This window comes from Haliotis asinina, chromosome 14 (assembly GCF_037392515.1).
Source record: "Haliotis asinina isolate JCU_RB_2024 chromosome 14, JCU_Hal_asi_v2, whole genome shotgun sequence".
In the NCBI taxonomy this organism is placed as follows: domain Eukaryota; kingdom Metazoa; phylum Mollusca; class Gastropoda; order Lepetellida; family Haliotidae; genus Haliotis; species Haliotis asinina.
In genome coordinates, this window is record NC_090293.1 from 53,503,292 (window position 1) to 53,525,124 (window position 21,833).

The 21,833-nt window shown below is 37.6% G+C and overlaps 1 protein-coding gene and 2 long non-coding RNA genes across 3 annotated transcripts; all 3 read left to right on the top strand.

The window, feature by feature from the left end:
* Positions 1-88: 88 nt before the first annotated feature.
* Positions 89-6,598, top strand: LOC137261590 (uncharacterized). Its single transcript, XM_067799369.1, has 14 exons — positions 89-206; positions 961-1,032; positions 1,250-1,324; positions 1,528-1,584; positions 2,057-2,116; positions 2,496-2,802; positions 2,959-3,084; positions 3,301-3,475; positions 3,643-3,767; positions 3,931-4,060; positions 4,248-4,403; positions 4,546-4,668; positions 4,822-5,442; positions 5,610-6,598. Exons 6-14 carry the CDS (start codon positions 2,594-2,596, stop codon positions 5,652-5,654), a joined length of 1,710 nt encoding a protein of 569 aa, XP_067655470.1. The 5' UTR covers positions 89-206; positions 961-1,032; positions 1,250-1,324; positions 1,528-1,584; positions 2,057-2,116; positions 2,496-2,593; the 3' UTR covers positions 5,655-6,598.
* Positions 6,599-9,888: 3,290 nt separating this feature from the next.
* On the top strand, positions 9,889-13,697 carry LOC137262244 (uncharacterized). Its single transcript, XR_010954903.1, has 4 exons — positions 9,889-9,939; positions 11,194-11,238; positions 12,706-12,729; positions 13,543-13,697. It is a non-coding gene; the product is annotated as an uncharacterized lncRNA (long non-coding RNA).
* A 3,520-nt stretch (positions 13,698-17,217) lies between these two features.
* Positions 17,218-21,009, top strand: LOC137262255 (uncharacterized). Its single transcript, XR_010954905.1, has 4 exons — positions 17,218-17,268; positions 18,524-18,568; positions 20,036-20,059; positions 20,872-21,009. It is a non-coding gene; the product is annotated as an uncharacterized lncRNA (long non-coding RNA).
* The last annotated feature ends 824 nt before the right edge of the window (positions 21,010-21,833 follow it).

A 21,833-nucleotide genomic window follows, 5' to 3' on the forward strand; every position in this document is an offset into this window, starting at 1 on the left:
TCAGCTTCGACGTCGTTGCAATGGGTGAGTGTATCTAATTCTCAAACATCTGCAGTATGCTTGCATGGAATTCTTTATAAATTTATAATAAGATCCATTTGACGCTGTGATTCATGATTTTTTTCAACCGTTTACAGATCATACTAACGTCATCACCAGTAAAGAAAGAAACCACCATTCTTCGAAAAGGAAAGGCACAGAAAGAGGTAAGATAAATGTTCAAGGGATAGATTGTTTGAAACGAAATGGATGAATGACTTGAAAAAAAATAACAGTTTAATGCGATGTTTTAAACTGATACTCGGTGTGATTCTCATGGTTTCGTTTCGGACGTTAGTACGGCGCTCATTTTTTACAATTATTCACAACCACAAGACGTGCGAGATATGAACGTTGATTATTGGTTGGTATTGCATCAGATAGCACTCGGTTGCTAACAGGGATACCATGTAGGGGAAGGTGGACGTCGAGGGTGACGCAGAGGTGTCAACTATTGGGCAGTGGAGGCAGGTTTACTAGACGCTATCTCGGTTGAGTAGTGGTTGATCAAAGTCTTAAATTTCGAAAGAGATTCAGGTAGTACTATATTTTCTACTGGAAATACCAATACAGATGAAAAAGGTGCACGTTAAGTATAGGATAACACAACCGTAGAGAACGTAACCAGAAATACGTTTCAAGGATTAATTAGCAAATACTAATGAAATGGTGAAGCAAATGCGCAAAATGCTGAGATCTGTGTCAGCTGGCCACAATGCTTATTCATTACCTGCAATACACAAGCAGGTGTGTCACGGCTGATACAGGTGGTTGTATGGTGAAATACACACCTGCCCAAATGAATGAAATAAAGTATCTTTTGACAGGATTGAATCAATATGCTTCATGTTTTCAACAAATTTAATGAAAGAATTGTATACTGACATTTATTGAAATAATAATAATTTTATTTTTTCATAGGAGGCCAAACAGTGAAAAGAAGACTGGTCAAATTTGAAGATTTGACAAGTGGGACAGATAAAAAATTCACGGGTATGTTCATCCAGCAAGTCAGTATTTATCTTGTCAATGTGGGTCCAGTTTCTAAATTTGTTTCAGTCCATCATTTAGGGCCCATGCCACAACTACTTTTGACTGAACTTTTTTCATATGGATGTATTAGCATGTATCAGCTTAAGAGGCATGTATTTAAAATTGTTGGTTTATGCAGAATGACTTTTTTCTAATCATTCTTTCAATCATTACATAGGAGGCCAAAAACCTGTGACGAGAAGACTGGTCAAATTTGAAGATTTGTCAAGTGGGCCAGGATTACTTTCCTCAGGTTTGTTCATTAATTTCAACAGAGATGTCAGTAAGTTGTCGACCTGACACTGCTGCAGGTATTTTCAGTTTTTTAACGGGCAAAGGCAGGTAAAGCAAATTTGATTTCTAGCCTTGTGTAGTTTTAGAGGCTGGGGGTGTGCTTTGTATCAGAGGGAGAATATAATTTTTACAAGTAAATAATGATATATTTTTTCTTTCTAGGAGCAGAAAAGACCCCACCATTTCTGAGTCAGACAGCTGTTGACACTGCAATCCAAGGTATCATTTTTAGTGCCATTGCACAACAGACATGAATCGAAACCAAAAACATGATGTATATCATTGATCATGCAATTCAACTTTTCTATCATTGTGCCTGTATATAGAAAATGTAGACGTGGCACACAGTTCATTCCAAGCACAAAAAAGGGACTGAGTTCATTGGAAATGCATGAAATGTGTATGAATGTTATCATGAAGAGAAACTATGCCAAAAATGTTGAAAATATGCCCAAAATATAAACATCAAGATGATTTGCTAGTGTTTAGGGTTTATTGCATATCAGCAGATTTTTGGCTAGAGTGATGCCTGTTTTGTCTTCACCAACCCATGCATGTCAGTAGGCTGACCTACTTGACAGGCGAAGATAATACTCAGTCATTAGTGTCCTTGTTCTGTGTGAACTGCTTGAATATTATGGAGTGTGTCAAAACAAAGCAAACAATAATTTTCTGTAATGTTTTATTTCAGTGGCACAATGTTCAAGAGAGGAACCATATTCTGACAGACAGCCCTTGAGATCTGGTCCGAGTGAGTGTACAATTAATCTTCTGTAATGGGTTTCAGTGGTTGTTTTAGTTTTTATTGACATAACGCACTATTGTAGCTAACTGTTCCGCCTGCAAACATGTATAGATATTCTTTGAAAACCTCAATATTCGAGAGATTTATCATAACTGGAGAGAATAAATCTGCTAGCAGCCATGAATGAAGCAGTTTCTGGTCTTAATGTGGTGATCATGTATGTTCAATATGGATATTTCTTGACTGTATATTTTCACTGAATGGATAACATATATATGCCATGTTGGGGAATCAGGGTCATTTATGATAGAAAATTGAAGGAATATAGAAGGACATCAGGCTGGACATTTCTTCAGATATAGTTAACATTAAAAATATTTTGCAGGGGAGAGGTCAAAGAGATGCGGACAACGAGAACAAAAGGCACTAACATCACAAGACATTAGAGAAGCTCAGGTCACCAAGTGCTGTGTGAAACAGTGCATGAAGAAACTGTCTTTTGATGTTATCTACCAACTCAGATTGTCATTTTGGAGGAAGACCCAAACCAAACAGAGCTGCTTCATCAACAGCCACTTGAGAGCTATCTTCAGATACCAAGAAGAAAGACTGTCAGATGTTTTCTTCACCCTTGAAGGACATGAAGTTTGCAGCGTTTGTTGGTGTACTGTTTTCAAGATCAGTAAAACCAGGTAAGTTTGGCATAATTGTTTAAGGTATTCATGTCAGGAGGAAGAAAATACTCATTTCTCATGAATTTCTTCGGTATACTAAGTGATGATATTTGTTTAGGTAGGGATTGTGTTAAGTATAATGTTGTGATTCATAAATGAAATTTATTTTTAAAGATTTTTTCATCATGGGAGAGCTGTGAAGGACTGTCTACCACCAAAGGTTGATCAAAGATGTGATCAAAACTATGATTCACAGACGTACCTGGAGGCTAAAGTGTGGCTGGATCAGTATTTCAAAAGGTTTGTTTGCATGTACATTTCTAAAGCATCATCATGTCATCTGTATTATTATTTGTGGTTATATTTTTATGACAGGATCTAGTGTGTGGATATACTATGTTGATAACTCAAATCAAATCAGTGCAAACTGTCTCTTGTTCTTCCTTTCCCTTACTATGTCCAAGGGTCATGAGCAATTTTGTCACTGACAGGCAAAATATTTTTTTATGTTGACAGACATGGAGACCACATGCCACACAAGACTGAAGTCCAGCTGCCATCATGCCTTACAAAGAGGCAAGTCTTTGACACCTATGTTGAAGACACCATTGATCAGGACAAGCCGCGGATTGGGTACAGTCGTTTTAAGGAGCTCTGGAGGGAGTTCTTCTCATATGTGAAAATACTGAAGGTAAATAGGGTATACCAACTTGTCAAGATGTATTTGATTCATATTACTTCAAATAGCTACTGTGATACCCCTGTAATTTTTCAGTATGTGCACCATGTTCTCACAGCGTGAAGTGTTATAGTGTAAAAGATCACGATGATGTTGAAACTGTTTACTTCTTGTTCCAGGCAAAGGATTTCACACAATGCACTCTGTGCATCTTATACAGAGATGCACTACAGAGAAAAAACTTGGGAAAGGGAGAAGTGACGACCTTGAAAGAAGCCAAACAGGGACACTTAGCTTTGCAAAGGTTTGTTATTTCTGTAATAATCAGTGAAAATGTAGTCTCAGAAATGGATGATTTTGCATCATAAGATATTAAACATGAGAGCCACACACTGCTTTGTGTTTGTTTACAGGTTCAGTGTATGCAAGTATGTTGTTTTCATATTCTAACTGTTTTGTGTTTGTAGACTACTTAGAGAGAAATATTATAAACATGGGGACAAGGCAAAGAGGTCACCATCTAAGTATGTGTCCCTCATCATAGACAACATGGACCAAAACAAGACGAACCTTCCTGTATTCCCAGAACAATCAAAGGTATGTGTGATATATTGAATCACAGGCGACTTTAATCATTCAACAACTGACACTCTCATTTCAAAAGCTAAATATAATGAATTTGTCCTAGTTAATGTATCTATCTTGTGTTATGAATGTTGATATATTTCCTGAAAATACTAGTATTTGACAGGTATTACAGTACAATAATTTTCAAACATTTCAGATTGATGGCAGCCTGGCACATGTCAAGCACCACGTGACAGGTGTTGTCGATCATGGGAACCAGTCAACCCATGCTGTTGTCTGGAATACATGCATTCCAGGTGATGCAAATGTGACTTGCACAGTGCTTCTGTATGTCCTCAGTAGAATTGCACAGGTAATACTACTATATATCTTCAGTATGAGTCATTGCCTAATTAATCAAGAAACATTTTAAGTTGTAGTTTCACATTTGTTCCTGCACAAATACTTTAAAATGGTATCTAATTCATTTACTGCAAACATTTACTACATTTCAGCTGAACCAAGGACATCTACCGGAAACTCTGTATTTGCAAGCTGACAATTCGCCCAAAGATAACAAGAACAAGACCCTCCTGTATTTTTTGGCATTGTTAGTTAAATTGAAAATCTTCAAAAAGGTATGTGTTTACTTATACTTACTTATTTACATACTAGTACAGTTTTGGAATGCATGCAATAGAGAGGATCTTTAATATTCTTTATTAGAATCTCAGCAGATTTCAAATAATCCAAACTTGAATGTGTGTTTTATTAGTGGTACTCTTTTCCAGGTGAAACTTTCATTTCTTATGGTGGGGCACACCCATGAAGATGTGGACCAGCTGTTCAGCGTCTTTGCAAGGGAGCTAAGACAAAGACGTGCTGCAACATGTGAGGCTCTCCTACAAGTTCTTGCCAGCAGCAGCAACCCCAAACCCACTGCAACTGCACTAGATGGTGTCTGGGACATGAGACAGTTGTTTAGCAACTGTGATTCCCCTAAAGGACACAAGGAAGCACATGTGTTTGTGTTCCGAATGGAAGGGCCCTCAGTTTCCATGTTGTACAAAGATTGGCCTCTGAAAAGTGAAATGTACAGAAAGGTGATATTAGATTTCCAGGTTGACCTGTCAACACTGACACCTGTAACGCTAAACAAGGACAGGGTAGATGACACGTGTAAAACCATGGAGAGAGACTTGCCCAAATGGGTGTCATCTGCAAGGTTGTCTGAAGAGGAGGGCTTGTGGTGGGCGTCCTACATTAGGAAGATGGGGGACATTCACACACCAGCCATCAAGCTGTCCCACTTCAAGCCATTCATGCCTGCCCCAAGGGAAGAGAACACCCTCCCAAGGAATGTGCAAGAGGCATTAGAGCGAAGCAATGAGAAAATGCAGAAGCTATCAAAGGTATTGCGTTATAATTTTTAAGAATACATTGTAATCTGTTGTACATTGAATGTTAAAAACATCCAAACATCAAGATGAATTGTAAACTTGTTAAACAGCTAAGCTTGTACTGATTTTCACTTGTTTTTGTATGTCAGTTCTTATTATCCTAACTTTTTCCTTTGCAGGTATCACTTACAAAGCATCGAAGGCAAGCCTCAGCACAGCTCTAAGATCTGGCCTGTTGATGATGTAAATATGCATAGGCAATGTATATATATGCACAGAACATTTTTCTTTGTATAACCACAAGCTATTTTTCCTCACTGTTGATCTCTTTCATTTACCCCAAAGTAGATTTGCAGATTTTTGGCATTTACATTTTTCCTGGTTTACGGACAAATAATTTATACATTTTGGCATCCATCAAACAGGTCTTGAAGTGGTGCCTTTAGCAGTTGGTAGATTTTTGGCTTTTATATTTTTCATGATTTCCATGGAGGCAATTAGCACATAGTCACTTTAAATGCCAGATGACTGCCAGATGATGTGATCTTTCAAATACAAGGGGCCAGGGAGATTTGTCATGTTCTGATGACCCATGGAATTGTTGTTCAGTCTGATATTGGCATTGATATCTCCTTGTAAATATCCCTGTCTAGGAATAGACATAATGGACTATAATGGTTATAAATTTACTTCTTTTCATGAAATTGTCAGGTGTTTGGATATACTTATAGATCCTACTTATTGATCAAGTTGTGCTTGAGGTGTAGATTGTACATCTCATTGGTGTAATGGTTTGAATGCAAAATTTCATTAAAAAAGTAACACAGTATTGTTAAAACTGTCCCATGATACTTTATACATTTTACTTCTGATGACATTAAACTGTTACTATAATCTTTGGATATTCAGATCTAAAGTAATGAAGAAATAACTGAGACTGAAGCTCATTACAAAAAGTCACAAAAGTACTGATGTCTGCACAAGAAATCTTTGTATTTTTATATATGTCCCTCACCCTACGATATATGTAAGTTTCATTATATATTGATATGGTTTGTCCAAGGGTTAAATTTCTGTTCTTTTGTTACATACAGAAAGAACCTAACACACCAAAGGGTTGTTTAATGTTTGGAATATATACAAGTGTAGCATGTGTAACCTTGTTGTCTATGGCATTTATGAAGCAATACATGCAATTGTTTTACGACCTTGTTTGTGTTATATTTCCCCATTACTGATGTTAAATCTGGGTTCAATGATAATATTTCTCATCTTGAGTGAATTGTTGGATTTCACCAAGTAATTCTTTATTTGGCTGGCCTCATCAAAATGGCTGGTAAATTTGTGAAAGTCACATATGAGGTTTCAAATGTTATGCATCTGCCATATACATATGCAGTGTACCATTGTCCAGTTAGAGAGACTAAAGAAGCAACAGAGGCACATAGACCATATCATAAATCTTTTATGTATGTAGAAAAAATTTCTGCCAGAAATTTCTGCTGAAAAAAAAATTTCTGCCAGAAATTTCTGCTGAAAAAAAAATTTCTGCCAGAAATTTCTGCAGAAATGCATTTTTAAAGCCAATTTGTGAGCTTATGAACACAAGAACACACTTGCACATTATATTTTTGGATTCATCTCCTCGAGATCTTTCCAATGATATAAAAAATGTTTTTGTAGCATGCTTCCTTCTGTGTGTCAAGTTAGGACTGGCTGGCCATTCCTAAGTTGTCCCGCCCAGCCTTATACTAATTCCATTGTTAAAGGTCACATATACTCAAATGGGGTACAAATGCAACATCACTTGCTGGCATCGTTATAAATGAAACCCCGTCATTAAAACTGCTCATTTCCATCTTTAGTTACCTTAAATCGACCTTTTTGTTGACAGTGCACAATTCTCAGCCGCAAACGAAATTTCAACCAATCAGAGCGGCGCGTCTCCGTGACATAATAGTAGGTATAGAAATGAGGGTCTGTGCAGAATTCATCTACATTTCAGGGGGTAAATTATTTCGTTTACAGGTTTGTACAAACCTGAAATCGCGAAAGCTGTTATGAAAAATGAAAGCTATATATTTTCAAAATCTACTATGGCTTAGTTTTGTCTCCTGCTTTGCCTTGTTTCCGAGTTACAATCCTTGTTTTCATAGACGATTCTGCCAAAATCACTTGGTGTTGCTAGGTTGCAATTGTAATCTGTGTTAGGTGGTATGAACCTTCACGTTATTTGTCATCATTCATTTGATGCTCAGTTAATGAATTTATAACAGGTATAATTAGGGGTAACGCCACTTAGACTACCCGACAAAGGCCCCCATTTGGCATTTCTTGTGTCTGGATCGATCAAAGGATTACCCGATAACACACTGATTGATTAATTACTTTTATGCGGATTTAAATGGGGGATTTGTCAAAAGGTAGTGTTTATGTATGTACATTTACTAATCTAGACTGAATACACTTTACCGCATCTGTGTCTGTGTAAAAACAACACCCTTCTTTCAAAGGATTAACCGCCAATACACTGATTGACTATTGGCTAACTAACTACTTTTTTAAAAGAATGACGCACATTATGCAATTAGTTGCCAGGTGTGCAGGTGTGTGTGCAATAATTGACACCCATGATATGAAGTAGGTATGATGCACTGTGCGAGGTATTATTGTACTGGGCATGTAATGACATGCAACAAAAGAAACATTTCCCCTCCTCCCTTAATAAATCTATTACGATCTATTTAAGTGAGGATGAAAGTTTCTCCTGCAGTTTATAGCCAAACGATATGGAATCAAAGTGTAAGTATAAAGCTGTGTTGCTAAGGTTTCTTGTAAACTAATACATTCTGACAAATCTTTGATAGTGTTTAAATAATTCTTAAAGGCAGGAGGATAAAGTACCTTTTAACGTTTAGTGTAGATGTATTAAACATATATAAATTTTTGATATATGCGTGCATCTTTTCAAAAATGACATTTGCATTTGTTGGATCTGATCTGGAATTTGTTGTAATATTCATGTTGTGCACAGGAGCAGATAACTGGGGTGTACCATGTGTCTCAATCTTGATGTATTTAGTGTGTGATATCTCAGCAAGTGTACATTGATGCCAAATTGTTCAGGGTTTCATGTTAAAGGAGGAGATCATACCCAGGTGGATTCGTTGTGAAACAATAAATCTGTAATAATATATAAATAATGAATGTCACCTCATACCTCATAGTTAGTGGCATTCTTTGCTGATAACTGGCGATGTGGTAGCCTAGTGGTGTTGGTGTTCGATCGTCTCGTACACATCATATCACATGGAGAAACAAACTAGTATCATACATTGATTATCAAGTAATCACACTGTGCAGACTAATCGAATGGCACCACAACAATGCAAACAATTACGTTTTGGAATTGTTGATCAATGGGAAACACTTAAGATATATTTATTGGTAAAACCCTGCTTCATTCTTACATTCACACATTATACATTCGTTCATTTACACATAGCATGCACATTCACGCATCACGCATTTACACCTCACACATTCGTACAACAGCTGTATATTACGTACAGATTAAGTTTAACACTGCAAAAGAACTAATTATCACAAACTACTCAATACCTACAATATGACAAAGCAGCCAAATTATCAAAGCATATACAGAATGTACACATGACATGAATATGTACAACCACAAAAAGTATTGAAAGAGACTAACCTCTGGAAATGATCCCGACAGTTCCAACAAACTAAATGTCCAAATCAAATCATCCAAATGTGTTTTGTGGCCAGTAGAAATGTTAAAACTCAACTGCTAATAGACAGCAAACTTTAAACACATGACGGCTAGTAAGCTGACAAGGTTTTTGACAAAGGGACGCTAAGTGGCGCGCTTGGGCTGGCTATTGTGTGGCAGTGCTCAGGGTTATTGTAAGCTGAGAGAGAGGGAGTAGAGAAACTGGAGAGTGAAGTATATAGTGTTTAAAAACATGCTAAAGTGAATATTTAATTCAGTTAAAACTAAAGAATAAAAACACAGAATATTTACAAATATTTCATCTTGTCACATTGTAAAATAAGTTCATAACGTGTACAAGATCATTGTCATGAGTTCTGTAAATGGTGGAAATCAGACGAATGCTTAACAAAACTTTACACCACAAAGCAGCTGTTCACATGCAGGTTTGCAGTTGATTCCCCCAAGTTAATGGAGAAATCGATCTTTGATGTAACCATATACATATATTCATAACATACTGTCAGTGTTGTAAGTCGAAACATTTGAAGAGAAATATACATTACAGAACCAATGTCACAGTTCTGGAAATATTCATTATGCTGAAAGATGAAACTCAGTAAGGTGAACCATTCCGTTCACAGCTGGAACCAATCATAATGTTCTCCGTGCTGTGAAAATGTTTATAAATCTGTTGTGTTGATGGATAAAGCAGGTTTCCTGGCGACTACCCACACGATTCAACATGAAGCTGTTCCTTCTGATGGTTCTTGGTAAGTTAGCCTATTGTGTGATAGAAAACATCTGTGGCCTTTGAAAACCACATCACATCTAATTTCATTCTAGTCTGTTTGCAGTGAAAAAGTACTGATGAAGTTGACTTTATGCAAAAAAGTAAAACAAGTAAAGTGGAATTAAGATTGCGAATCCTCATAATTCGACCTGTAGAAATGAACCTTTAAATCTCAAAATTTTAGTCCACCTTTTGGTTGAGCTGATTTTCTGTCTACACTGCATTACAGGGTAAATGCTTGCACACAGAACGCGAACAACCTGCATAACTGAGGGAAACCCCACGAAAATGATAATTCGGGTTTTGGGCCACTAAATGCAGATCAAATCCTTCCCGACATTAGACTTTTATTTTTGTACGATGATGCATCTTGACGTACTTCTTGAGGTACTTTCCATGCGACTCAAATATCAAAGGAAAGCTGAAGCGAACGTATTGGGGTTGCATTGATGTCATTTCCTTGTGAGTAGCACGGAAAGCGTACTGATTATCAAATGGTTAGTAAGTGTTGAACATCAGTTATTCCTGAAAGAAGCATTTAGTCATTCTTCACCTTCTAGAAGGATTACATCTTGGCATATGAAGACCATAACTATTTCTAAGAAGAACGATAACTTTCAGAAGGTTGAAGTTTCCTCCTGAGGGGGAATGTAGGCCTAACTTCATTCCAAATGTTTATCATTTTCCATGATTTTAATCGTGGAATATATGTATTTTAAATGTTTGGCTAATTTGGCTAACACCGGAAAGGAGAATTTAAATCCAGCGAGGGACCATGCAGGTAGCAAAGTTAATTTACGTGGCTGTGTTCCCTGGTATCTACCTGCAGTTACTGGTGATACGAGTATTAAGTGTAATATGAAATCACAAGAAAGATTATTTTAATATTTGAAATAGGTTTTAGATCTAAATTTCATGTCTTTCTAATACTTTTACTGTGTTATGTGACTGATATTTTTTATAGTTAACATAAGTCTTCTCTTTATTAAATGACTAACGTATTGTACAAGGTGACCTTAAATTTTAACCCACCAACGCACTTATAATCAGTTCTCTTAGTTTTGTTAGTGGTATCACATCGAGTGGTCAGACTCACGTTCCTGTGCATCGTATCGATGTCATTGATGTCAATGACTGAAATGTACCATCCAGTATTGATGAGAATGGCGTAAATCAATAAATAAACAACCAAGAAAAGTACTGAAACATTTGTTTTCTCGCTTATATGTTTCAGTTATTTCCATGGTACAAATGAATACACATTCTGGGATTGTGGATGGTGAGTAGAACGGCCTTTGGGTCAGTCATCTGCTCCTTCATTCCCCAGAGACAGTATATAGAAGATACTAATCGTGTCTCCGCTAACAACACAATACATTGAGGTTCTTGAGAGGTATTTAGAAGTCGGTATTCTAATCTACGACAAATAGTTATGCATATCAACTTCTTCAATATTGTTTTTACGACGTTTGTGGGCTATTCCTTGCCCCTTCGTCAGGTGGATGCTAACTAACAGTTAAACAGGATATATATTCTAGTAATGTACATGAAGCCAGGGTGATGATTTTAAGCATGTATGTACGATTAAAACATAGCAGATAAAAACAGGATTAAAATATACAAAAGCTGGTATGGTGTTGTGACAATGGATGAAGCAATAGAAGCTAGTGTATTTGATTGGTGTACAATAGTGGGGGGTGATAGTCTAACAATATACAAAAGCTAGGATAAGATACTAAGGGTGGGATGATGCTGTAACAGTGGATTAGGAGGTGATTGGTGAAGTCTTGCGTCTCTTTCATTTCCCAGGCATTGGATAGGTAACTCCCTTGGTCTCTGTTCATCCGTATGGCTAATCTCTTAATGCTGATAGCTTCTGAAATTTTGCGTCGTCGCCAATCATGGACGTTCGTGGCTATGATTGTAGTTGCTTGCCAGCCAATGGAGTGTGACAGATTGTTCACAACATGTTCAGAAAGGGCGGACTTTACATCTGATTTCTCTACTGAAGTTCTGTGCCTAATGTCAACGGGGCGAGATGTCTCTCCTACACAGTTGCTGCCACAGTTACACATAAGCTCGTAGATGCAGCCCCTAGGCTTGTAAGTGGTCTTGGTGGGTGTACATCTGCCATTGGCCTTCAGAATGGTCTTCAGTGTTTTGTTAGACCTGAAGGTCACGTCACATCTATCTCGGCAGATTTTTCAGCAGTCGACTGATGTGGTGGCTAATCTGACCTTGGTAGGGAATATTATTCTACCTGGGGATGGCTCAGGTTTTCGTTAGCGTTCTTCTTGCTGTTGCAGACTTGATGAAATGGTTCTGTCTAAAAGTTGTTTGGGATAGCCGTTGAGGTTGACGAATGTAGTTCTTAGATGGTCTACTTCAGTATGCACGTTTGCTCTGGGGTTGATGGTTGGAGAGGTACTGATTCTACTGGTCGGTATGAGTTGGTTTTCTGTAGACGGAGAAGGCCATGTTGTTGAGGGTGAGGACACATCTAGGAACGGTAGTTTCTCTTGGTCTTCTATTCCATCCGGAAGTATGGAGTAATCATATTGTTTAGTTCACTAAACCGCATAACCGGCGTGCCATTTTGAGAAAATTCTCTCCACAACATGCTTAAGATATTAAGTACGCAGTTTAAAGTGGAGAATATGATATCTAGAGAAGGCCCTTTATTCATGATCACACTTGGGTTTATCACATCAGAACATGTGTTGATACAGGTGTGTTTGTTTTTCAGCATCCGCCGCCGTGAGTGGCAGTAGTGAGTATGGCAGTCCAACAACACTAAATGAAAATATGGAAAGAAAAGCGACAAGACATCACTAAAGTGTCCTTTTTAATCACTCTCCCATTTTGACGATACCAGGTTTTGTGGAAAGGTGAACTTAATGTGGTCATGTGTTTATTATACTTTTTGACTTGTACTTTGTCCTTATTTTTTGTACACTCTAAACATTGGAACCACAACATACTTACAGCACGTGACTTAGCTACAAGAATGCACATGTAGAAAACTACAGTGCGTGAAATTTGATGGTAATTATACCATGTTGCACCTGCAGCTTGAAAACGTTACTGTGTCATCAGTTCAACAAATCTTCGTCTTTAATGTTTTGACACTCTAAAGATTAGAACCAGAAGATAGTTACAGCACTTGACTCAGCTGTTCAGCAGACAAAAATATTTGCAGCAGTAGTAACTTAAAAACATAGGAAATACAGCCTCTATTTTACTTATTTCACTCTGTATTTGGTCTCTAACGTTTGTTTAGACAGATAGTTTACAATGTAACTCTTTTCGTCACAACATGACTAAAATACTGCCGACGCACTTATAACTTTTGACTCGCTCATTCACTCTTATCAGTGAAAATTGCAGATGGAAAAGTTGATGATTTTCTTGTCCTAACAGTGGACGTGACTTATCAAAAGGAGTCTGAGCGTGTCTGCGGTAAATCGCTCAGCTCAAGATGTCTTCACTATTGCCATCAACATTCATGAAGAATATGACACAGGTAAATTATCTTCCTTACCGTAAAATCAAACTCGTTCACACACTGACCTCTTATGTACAGGGGTTTCTTTTGGGAAGCGAAACGGTGGTGAGGAGTTGACAGTCCCTTCTGGAATACCTGATAATGGTCCCGAGGTAGAGAAATGACGCCGAAGAAGAACTCCCGAACATGCTAACATGTAGAGACTGAAATAAAGAATTCTTGGTCCATGAAAACAGTTTGTTTTCCTTTTTCCGATGCGATGTTTTGATGTTCTACATGGCGTATGGTACAGCTCCGTGGATTACTGAATTACATTTACACGTTACACTAGTAAACCTATGGCATAATATAGACGTATTGCTCCAAGATTTGAAAAATATGTTGATTCCCAAGTTGAAGGGATTGTGTACTTTTATATTCTAGTTGTTTTACTGTCCTCCTCTGGCAGGTTTGTAGCTCTGTTATATAACAGGTTATATATTATCCAAGAATTTGTATTATTTTAAATAATCTCTCAACAAATGCTGGTGAGAACAGCATAACCACAGATATATCCTCAGCAACCAAGGTTGCTCCACCACACTACGATTGGGCAATATTCAACGCCCAATTACCGGTATATCCATTGAAGGTCACATGCAAAGGAAAGCACAACTTTGTAAATTTGGAACACCTTTTGTTTTGTCTTACAGTAACAGATTATCAAAAATTGAACTAAGAAACCTGTAAAATAATGCGATGGAAAACTTCTACAGATTCACTAATTTCACAGCAGCGCAGGGGTGAAAAAGGGCTTGAACAACTGAGTTGCACTGCACCCAAAGCGTATGTGCAGCCACGAGTTTCACATGTTTGGAACCAGAAAGGTGACTCGTAAAAACAAAGCAAGTGATGCATGCAAGGATTGTTTCTTTGGTTAAACTTGGAAAACAAGAGATGTTTCTTGTGACTGCAATTAATTTGGCTCTACAGAAATAGAAATACACTGGCTCCGTACTTGGTTGCAGCTTCACAACTTTTCAAGACACTGTAGCATACTAATTCCATTGTTAAAGGTCACATATACTCAAATGGGGTACAAATGCAACATCACTTGCTGGCATCGTTATAAATGAAACCCCGTCATTAAAACTGCTCATTTCCATCTTTAGTTACCTTAAATCGACCTTTCTGTTGACAGTGCACAATTCTCAGCCGCAAACGAAATTTCAACCAATCAGAGCGGCGCGTCTCCGTGACATAATAGTAGGTATAGAAATGAGGGTCTGTGCAGAATTCATCTACATTTCAGGGGGTAAATTATTTCGTTTACAGGTTTGTACAAACCTGAAATCGCGAAAGCTGTTATGAAAAATGAAAGCTATATATTCTCAAAATCTACTATGACTTAGTTTTGTCTCCTGCTTTGCCTTGTTTCCGAGTTACAATCCTTGTTTTCATAGACGATTCTGCCAAAATCACTTGGTGTTGCTAGGTTGCAATTGTAATCTGTGTTAGGTGGTATGAACCTTCACGTTATTTGTCATCATTCATTTGATGCTCAGTTAATGAATTTATAACAGGTATAATTAGGGGTAACGCCACTTAGACTACCCGACAAAGGCCCCCATTTGGCATTTCTTGTGTCTGGATCGATCAAAGGATTACTCGATAACACACTGATTGATTAATTACTTTTATGCGGATTTAAATGGGGGATTTGTCAAAAGGTAGTGTTTATGTATGTACATTTACTAATCTAGACTGAATACACTTTACCGCATCTGTGTCTGTGTTAAAACAACACCCTTCTTTCAAAGGATTAACCGCCAATACACTGATTGACTATTGGCTAACTAACTACTTTTTTAAAAGAATGACGCACATTATGCAATTAGTTGCCAGGTGTGCAGGTGTGTGTGCAATAATTGACACCCATGATATGAAGTAGGTATGATGCACTGTGCGAGGTATTGTTGTACTCGGCATGTAATGACATGCAACAAAAGAAACATTTCCCCTCCTCCCTTAATAAATCTATTACGATCTATTTAAGTGAGGATGAAAGTTTCTCCTGCAGTTTATAGCCAAACGATATGGAATCAAAGAGTATAAAGCTGTGTTAAAGTAAAAAGCTAAGGTTTCCTGTAAACTAATACATTCTGACAAATCTTTGATAGTGTTTAAATAATTCTTAAAGGCAGGAGGATAAAGTACCTTTTAACGTTTAATGTAGATGTATTAAACATATATAAATTTTTGATATATGCGTGCATCTTTTCAAAAATGACATTTGCATTTGTTGGATCTGATCTGGAATTTGTTGTAATATTCATGTTGTGCACAGGAGCAGATAACTGGGGTGTACCATGTGTCTCAATCTTGATGTATTTAGTGTGTGATATCTCAGCAAGTGTACATTGATGCCAAATTGTTCAGGGTTTCATGTTAAAGGAGGAGATCATACCCAGGTGGATTCGTTGTGAAACAATAAATCTGTGATACTGTATAAAATAATGAATGTCACCTCATACCTCATAGTTAGTGGCATTCTTTGCTGATAACTGGCGATGTGGTAGCCTAGTGGTGTTGGTGTTCGATCGTCTCGTACACATCATATCACATGGAGAAACAAACTAGTATCATACATTGATTATCAAGTAATCACACTGTGCAGACTAATCGAATGGCACCACAACAATGCAAACAATTACGTTTTGGAATTGTTGATCAATGGGAAACACTTAAGATATATTTATTGGTAAAACCCTGCTTCATTCTTACATCCACACATTATACATTCGTTCATTTACACATAGCATGCACATTCACGCATCACGCATTTACACCTCACACATTCGTACAACAGCTGTATATTACGTACAGATTAAGTTTAACACTGCAAAAGAACTAATTATCACAAACTACTCAATACCTACAATATGACAAAGCAGCCAAATTATCAAAGCATATACAGAATGTACACATGACATGAATATGTACAACCACAAAAAGTATTGAAAGAGACTAACCTCTGGAAGTGATCCCGACAGTTCCAACAAACTAAATGTCCAAATCAAATCATCCAAATGTGTTTTGTGGCCAGTAGAAATGTTAAAACTCAACTGCTAATAGACAGCAAACTTTAAACACATGACGGCTAGTAAGCTGACAAGGTTTTTGACAAAGGGACGCTAAGTGGCGCGCTTGGGCTGGCTATTGTGTGGCAGTGCTCAGGGTTATTGTAAGCTGAGAGAGAGGGAGTAGAGAAACTGGAGAGTGAAGTATATAGTGTTTAAAAACATGCTAAAGTGAATATTTAATTCAGTTAAAACTAAAGAATAAAAACACAGAATATTTACAAATATTTCATCTTGTCACATGTATTGTAAAATAAGTTCATAACGTGTACAAGATCATTGTCATGAGTTCTGTAAATGGTGGAAATCAGACGAATGCTTAACAAAACTTTACACCACAAAGCAGCTGTTCACATGCAGGTTTGCAGTTGATTCCCCCAAGTTAATGGAGAAATCGATCTTTGATGTAACCATATATATATTGATAACATACTGTCAGTGTTGGAAATCGAAACATTTGAAGAGAAATATACATTACAGAACCAATGTCACAGTTCTATAAATATTCATTATGCTGAAAGATGAAACTCAGTAAGGTGAACCATTCCATTCACAGCTGGAACCAATCATAATGTTCTCCGTGCTGTGAAAATGTTTATAAGGCTGTTGTGTTGATGGATAAAACAGGTTTCCTGGCGACTACCCACACGATTCAACATGAAGCTGTTCCTTCTGATGGTTCTTGGTAAGTTAGCCTATTGTGTGATAGAAAACATCTGTGGCCTTTGAAAACCACATCACATCTAATTTCATTCTAGTCTGTTTGCAGTGAAAAAGTACTGATGAAGTTGACTTTATGCAAAAAAGTAAAACAAGTAAAGTGGAATTAAGATTGCGAATCCTCATAATTCGACCTGTAGAAATGAACCTTTAAATCTCAAAATTTTAGTCCACCTTTTGGTTGAGCTGATTTTCTGTCTACACTGCATTACAGGGTAAATGCTTGCACACAGAACGCGAACAACCTGCATAACTGAGGGAAACCCCACGAAAATGATAATTCGGGTTTTGGGCCACTAAATCAAGATCAAATCCTTCCCGACATTAGACTTTTATTTTTGTACGATGATGCATCTTGACGTACTTCTTGAGGTACTTTCCATGCGACTCAAATATCAAAGGAAAGCTGAAGCGAACGTATTGGGGTTGCATTGATGTCATTTCCTTGTGAGTAGCACGGAAAGCGTACTGATTATCAAATGGTTAGTAAGTGTTGAACATCAGTTATTCCTGAAAGAAGCATTTAGTCATTCTTCACCTTCTAGAAGGATTACATCTTGGCATATGAAGACCATAACTATTTCTAAGAAGAACGATAACTTTCAGAAGGTTGAAGTTTCCTCCTGAGGGGGAATGTAGGCCTAACTTCATTCCAAATGTTTATCATTTTCCATGATTTTAATCGTGGAATATATGTATTTTAAATGTTTGGCTAATTTGGCTAACACCGGAAAGGAGAATTTAAATCCAGCGAGGGACCATGCAGGTAGCAAAGTTAATTTACGTGGCTGTGTTCCCTGGTATCTACATGCAGTTACTGGTGATATGAGTATTAAGTGTAATATGAAATCACAAGAAAGATTATTTTAATATTTGAAATAGGTTTTAGATCTAAATTTCATGTCTTTCTAATACTTTTACTGTGTTATGTGACTGATATTTTTTATAGTTAACATAAGTCTTCTCTTTATTAAATGACTAACGTATTGTACAAGGTGACCTTAAATTTTAACCCACCAACGCACTTATAATCAGTTCTCTTAGTTTTTGTTAGTGGTATCACATCGAGTGGTCAGACTCACGTTCCTGTGTATCGTATCCATGTCATTGATGTCAATGACTGAAATGTACCATCCAGTATTGATGAGAATGGCGTAAATCAATAAATAAACAACCAAGAAAAGTACTGAAACATTTGTTTTCTCGCTTATATGTTTCAGTTATTTCCATGGTACAAATGAATACACATTCTGGGATTGTGGATGGTGAGTAGAACGGCCTTTGGGTCAGTCATCTGCTCCTTCATTCCCCAGAGACAGTATATAGAAGATACTAATCGTGTCTCCGCTAACAACACAATACATTGAGGTTCTTGAGAGGTATTTAGAAGTCGGTATTCTAATCTACGACAAATAGTTATGCATATCAACTTCTTCAATATTGTTTTTACGACGTTTGTGGGCTATTCCTTGCCCCTTCGTCAGGTGGATGCTAACTAACAGTTAAACAGGATATATATTCTAGTAATGTACATGAAGCCAGGGTGATGATTTTAAGCATGTATGTACGATTAAAACATAGCAGATAAAAACAGGATTACAATATACAAAAGCTGGTATGGTGTTGTGACAATGGATGAAGCAATAGAAGCTAGTGTATTTGATTGGTGTACAATAGTGGGGGGTGATAGTCTAACAATATACAAAAGCTAGGATAAGATACTAAGGGTGGGATGATGCTGTAACAGTGGATTAGGAGGTGATTGGTGAAGTCTTGCGTCTCTTTCATTTCCCAGGCATTGGATAGGTAACTCCCTTGGTCTCTGTTCATCCGTATGGCTAATCTCTTAATGCTGATAGCTTCTGAAATTTTGCGTCGTCGCCAATCATGGACGTTCGTGGCTATGATTGTAGTTGCTTGCCAGCCAATGGAGTGTGACAGATTGTTCACAACATGTTCAGAAAGGGCGGACTTTACATCTGATTTCTCTACTGAAGTTCTGTGCCTAATGTCAACGGGGCGAGATGTCTCTCCTACACAGTTGCTGCCACAGTTACACATAAGCTCGTAGATGCAGCCCCTAGGCTTGTAAGTGGTCTTGGTGGGTGTACATCTGCCATTGGCCTTCAGAATGGTCTTCAGTGTTTTGTTAGACCTGAAGGTCACGTCACATCTATCTCGGCAGATTTTTCAGCAGTCGACTGATGTGGTGGCTAATCCGACCTTGGTAGGGAATATTATTCTACCTGGGGATGGCTCAGGTTTTCGTTAGCGTTCTTCTTGCTGTTGCAGACTTGATGAAATGGTTCTGTCTAAAAGTTGTTTGGGATAGCCGTTGAGGTTGACGAATGTAGTTCTTAGATGGTCTACTTCAGTATGCACGTTTGCTCTGGGGTTGATGGTTGGAGAGGTACTGATTCTACTGGTCGGTATGAGTTGGTTTTCTGTAGACGGAGAAGGCCATGTTGTTGAGGGTGAGGACACATCTAGGAACGGTAGTTTCTCTTGGTCTTCTATTCCATCCGGAAGTATGGAGTAATCATATTGTTTAGTTCACTAAACCGCATAACCGTCGTGCCATTTTGAGAAAATTCTCTCCACAACATGCTTAAGATATTAAGTACGCAGTTTAAAGTGGAGAATATGATATCTAGAGAAGGCCCTTTATTCATGATCACACTTGGGTTTATCACATCAGAACATGTGTTGATACAGGTGTGTTTGTTTTTCAGCATCCGCCGCCGTGAGTGGCAGTAGTGAGTATGGCAGTCCAACAACACTAAATGAAAAAATGGAAAGAAAAGCGACAAGACATCACTAAAGTGTCCTTTTTAATCACTCTCCCATTTTGACTATACCAGGTTTTGTGGAAAGGTGAACTTAATGTGGTCATGTGTTATTATACTTTTTGACTTGTACTTTGTCCTTATTTTTTGTACACTCTAAACATTGGAACCACAACATACTTACAGCACGTGACTTAGCTACAAGAATGCACATGTAGAAAACTACAGTGCGTGAAATTTGATGGTAATTATACCATGTTGCACCTGCAGTTTGAAAACGTTACTGTGTCATCAGTTCAACAAATCTTCGTCTTTAATGTTTTGACACTCTAAAGATTAGAACCAGAAGATAGTTACAGCACTTGACTCAGCTGTTCAGCAGACAAAAATATTTGTAGCAGTAGTAACTTAAAAACATAGGAAATACAGCCTCTATTTTACTTATTTCACTCTGTATTTGGTCTCTAACGTTTGTTTAGACAGATAGTTTACAATGTAACTCTTTTCGTCACAACATGACTAAAATACTGCCGACGCACTTATAACTTTTGACTCGCTCATTCACTCTTATCAGTGAAAATTGCAGATGGGAAAGTTGATGATTTTCTTGTCCTAACAGTGGACGTGACTTATCAAAAGGAGTCTGAGCGTGTCTGCGGTAAATCGCTCAGCTCAAGATGTCTTCACTATTGCCATCAACATTCATGAAGAATATGACACAGGTAAATTATCTTCCTTACCGTAAAATCAAACTCGTTCACACACTGACCTCTTATGTACAGGGGTTTCTTTTGGGAAGCGAAACGGTGGTGAGGAGTTGACAGTCCCTTCTGGAATACCTGATAATGGTCCCGAGGTAGAGAAATGACGCCGAAGAAGAACTCCCGAACATGCTAACATGTAGAGACTGAAATAAAGAATTCTTGGTCCATGAAACCAGTTTGTTTTCCTTTTTCCGATGCGATGTTTTCATGTGCTACATGGCGTATGGTACAGCTCCTTGGGTTACTGAATTACATGTACACGTTACACAAGTAAACCTATGGCATAAGATAAACGTATTACTCCAAGATTTGAAAAATATGTTGATTCCCAAGTTGCAAGGCGAAATTGCTGAAGTACTATGTGGGAACCAGGAACCAACAGAGAAATGCGCCTTAAATAACAATGGTATTCTTAAATGTCAACCAAAAAGGTATTACTCTGGCAGCATAGAATTGTCTGGCAGGATACATTCAGAAGCAATGCAATAAAAGAACTGTAGCGATAGACACAATGATGGTTACATCCACCTTTCAGCAACAACAATTACTCTATTTCATCGTATCTTATCTTAATTTATGGCTAGATTATTACAATTGCTAAGTCCTGAAGGGATTGTGTACTTTTATATTCTAGTTGTTTTACTGTCCTTCTCTGGCAGGCTTGTGGCTTTTATGTAACATGTTATATGTAATCCAAGAATTTGTATTATATTAAATAATCTCTCAACAAATGCTGGTGAGAACAACACAACCGCAGATAGATCCTCAACAAACATGGTTACTCCACCACACTACGATTGGGAATATGGTTTAAACATATTTTTATTTCCAAAATGAAATGTGGATTGACGAACAAGAGATATGGCTTATATTAGTGCCGCTCCAAAACACCTTTTGCAGAAGTGAAGTGAAATATGACGTCGTGAACCTTCTTAATCAGTAAACATCAATAAAGTGTTAAATGTCTCAGTTTGGTGTGT